Here is a 3,661-nt window from a genome sequence, read left to right on the forward strand (position 1 = left end):
TTAAACTTGTAAAAGTATGTCCGTGTGTGTTCAAACGATGAGGAATGTATGATCCGATTAGTATGCGGAATATGCTGCCAGCCAACCAGCACGAGGCAGACGGAGGCTACGAGCGATGAGGACAGTTTTCCCTTGTTGCCGCCGTCCTCTCCTTCATCGTCATTATCTCCGGCCGGAGCACAGTTATAAGAACCATGGCGAGCAAGCAGCAAAGCACCAAATTAACACGGGAGTTGGGTCGAGAGTTGAGACACAGTCTCATAAAAGCGCCCTTTATCGAAAAAAAGTCGGGACCGAGATGGCGGAGAATGGGGCGGGCGGCGGAGGGGGGCAGAACCTCGCGGTGCTGGACGCTCTGGACTCGGCGCGCACCCAGATGTACCACATGAAGGCCATCGTCATCGCGGGCATGGGCTTCTTCACCGACGCCTACGACCTCTTCTGCATCACCACCGTCTCCAAGCTGCTCGGCCGCCTCTACTACCCGGACAGCAACGCCGACATCGGCAAACCCGGCACCATGCCCGTGCGCATCAACAACATGGTCACGGGGGTCGCGCTCGTCGGCACCCTCATGGGCCAGCTCGTCTTCGGCTACTTCGGGGACAAGCTCGGCCGCAAGCGCGTCTACGGGATCACGCTCGTCCTCATGGCCGTGTGCGCCATCGGCTCCGGCCTCTCCTTCGGGAGCTCTGCCAGCGCCGTCATCGGCACGCTCTGCTTCTTCCGCTTCTGGCTCGGCTTCGGCATCGGCGGGGACTACCCGCTGTCCGCCACAATCATGTCCGAGTACGCCAACAAGAAGACCCGCGGCGCCTTCATCGCCGCCGTCTTCGCCATGCAGGGCGTCGGCATCATCTTCGCGGGCCTCGTGTCCATGATCGTCTCCGCCATTTTCCTCCACTACAACCCTGCACCGGCGTGGGATGCGCACCATGGCCTGACGGTTGATGGTCAAATGGATCAGTGGCCCGGGGCGGACTACATGTGGCGCGTCGTGCTCATGCTCGGGGCGTTCCCCGCGGTGGCCACCTTCTACTGGCGGATGAAGATGCCCGAGACCGCCAGGTACACCGCTCTCATCGAGGGTAACGCCAAGCAGGCTACCAACGACATGCAGAAAGTGCTGGAGATCCGCATCGACGAGGAGCAGGAGAAGCTCTCCAAGTTTAGGGCGGCCAACGAATACTCTCTGCTGTCCATGGAGTTTGCGCGGCGTCACGGCTTGCACCTCATCGGCACCACCACCACGTGGTTCCTCCTCGACATCGCCTTCTACAGCCAGAACCTGACACAAAAGGACATCTTCCCAGCCATCAACCTCACCGGCACCCCGGGCTCCATGAACGCGCTCAAAGAGGTGTTCGTGATATCACGAGCCATGTTCCTCATCGCCCTCTTCGGCACTTTCCCCGGTTACTGGGTCACCGTGGCACTCATCGACAAGATGGGAAGGTATGTACTCCCTCCGGTCCTTTTAAGTCAGCATATAAGTTTTGTTCGAAATCAACGTATCTCTACATTCATCGAACTTATAGAAAAAAGTATCAATATTCACAAAGCCAAATCAATATAGTTATATCCATTTTGAAATTTAGTTCCATAGTGTATATATTTGATATTATAGATGTTCATAGTTTTTAAATATAAATTTGATCAAACTTTGCAAAGTTTGACTGGACAAAATCCTAATATGCGGAGTAAAAAAGACCGGAGGGAGTACATACCTATATGCATGCATGGCTCATGCACGATCGACTTGGTTAGTTTCGTTACACCTACACATTAATTTGAGCATCCATGAATTGAATGCAGGTACTTGATCCAGCTCCTTGGTTTCTTCATGATGTCCCTGTTCATGCTAGTGATGGGCATCAAATACGAATACCTCAAGGACAAGGGCCACGCCCTGTTCGCCATCCTCTACGCGCTCACATTCTTCTTCGCAAACTTCGGCCCCAACAGCACCACCTTCGTGCTGCCGGCCGAGCTATTCCCCACGCGTGTCCGCTCTACATGCCACGCCATCAGCGCCGCGTCGGGCAAGGCAGGCGCCATCGTTGCCGCCTTCGGGGTGCAGACCCTCACCCTCAAGGGCGACCCCAAGCACATGAAGCAGGCGCTCATCCTTCTCTCTGTCACCAACATGTTCGGCTTCTTCTTCACCTTCCTCGTCCCTGAGACGATGGGCCGATCGCTCGAAGAGATCTCCGGCGAGGACGGCAACGTTGCCGGCGCTGCCGCTGGGCACGTGGACAAGGACGTCGAAAAGGCCCCTCCTTCAAGCACCGAATGGCAGCCACCATCGTCCATGAATTAAGTAATGCATGAGAACACGCACACATGCGCGCACGCAAGCGTAATAATATCATCTTATCTTCTGCTATATATATATATATATATATATATATATATATATATATATATATATATATATATATATATCAGCTAGCGAATTGGAAAGGGGGCAAGAATAATAATAACGGCAACCAGCTGCATGCTACTTAAGTTGCCAGGTGGCACTTGGTTTGAGAGTTTGTTGTTTTATCTACACGTGTAATATTATTGCACTAGGATTGCTTGTGTTGTGTGTGATACCATCCATTGTGTCGTTAAGGTTATATTGAATTTCAGTGTGGATGTATGAGCATTGCTACTTTATAATCATGTCAAGTTTACAGAATTAAATAACCATGTCAAATATGTGCTGTTTTTGTTTGCGGGATAGACATAAATAGTATGCATCTCAATAAGGTAACGAACGGGTATTTTTCTCATTACCAAATCTCCAACCGAACCGCTAGAAAGAACAAACTACATATATCATATAATCCTGCTTTTTGGAAGGAACAATTAAGCTGGTAAACATTCGTTTTAAATCGAGTGGGTTTAGACTCCCTTTGACAACGTGTTTGGTTCAGTGGAATTGAAGAGAGGGAATGGGAGTTTGAGGCATAGAGAGTTTTATTCCTTTGTTTGTTTGGGTGGAATGAGAATTCAATAGGGAGATGGAAGGGGAATTCACGTGTAGAAGTTCCACATATCTATTACCTAGGGGAGGGCTGGTAATTGAGATGGGGAAAGGGAATTAGAGTTAAACTCTCATTCCCCTTCCGTTAGTTTGCCAAACAGACTATGAAGGCTACTGGTCGAACTATACAAACCAAGTAGAAGAGCAGGACTGCAGGAACACGACAGAGTAGCAGAAGCATCGAGGTGGCAACCCACGTTACTCCTGCAAGACAAGGTAACACAATAGCATCATCCTCATCAAGCCTCCTCGTTTGTGAGCGACTATGACTGTGACAGGCGAGGGTTACGGAAGGAGACAAGGTGCTAGTGTGGCCGGCTCTCGATCTTGGTAGGCTGATCTCCCGGAACATGAACGCCTATAACGCCTTGAAGGACACTGTCATATGTGCCCTCTCGTTCTTGAATTACCGTTCCACGCACGCGATCATGGGCTCCGGTGCCAGCTAGCATCACTAGGAAACCAAACCCCATCTCCAGAAATTAATGGCCACGTGTGATTACAAAGGATAAGAAAAAAAAAGAATAAGACAGTATGCAATAGGGGAAGTGAGCCCGCAAAATGGTGGGCGACCTCCATGGAGGTGGTTATTTTGAAAAGTCAAAAATCATATTTTGAGGTTCCAAAAAA

The 3,661-nt window shown here is 50.3% G+C and overlaps 1 protein-coding gene across 1 annotated transcript; it reads left to right on the forward strand.

Moving 5' to 3' along the window:
- Positions 1-298: 298 nt before the first annotated feature.
- On the forward strand, positions 299-2,320 carry LOC125550185 (inorganic phosphate transporter 1-11-like). The gene is made up of 2 exons (XM_048713121.2): positions 299-1,455; positions 1,816-2,320. The coding sequence occupies exons 1-2, from the start codon at positions 299-301 to the stop codon at positions 2,318-2,320; spliced, it is 1,662 nt and encodes a 553-aa protein (XP_048569078.1).
- Positions 2,321-3,661: the final 1,341 nt, after the last annotated feature.

Source organism: Triticum urartu, chromosome 4A, assembly GCF_056163025.1.
Source record: "Triticum urartu cultivar PI428250 chromosome 4A, HENAU_Tu73, whole genome shotgun sequence".
Classification (NCBI taxonomy): domain Eukaryota; kingdom Viridiplantae; phylum Streptophyta; class Magnoliopsida; order Poales; family Poaceae; genus Triticum; species Triticum urartu.

Bases quoted from the DNA above. Each gene is read 5' to 3' on its own strand.
- LOC125550185 (XM_048713121.2), top strand. From the start codon at position 299: ATGGCGGAGAATGGGGCGGGCGGCGGAGGGGGGCAGAACCTCGCGGTG. The intron at 1,456-1,815 runs GTATGTACTCCC...AATTGAATGCAG, and splicing joins CTCATCGACAAGATGGGAAG to GTACTTGATCCAGCTCCTTG.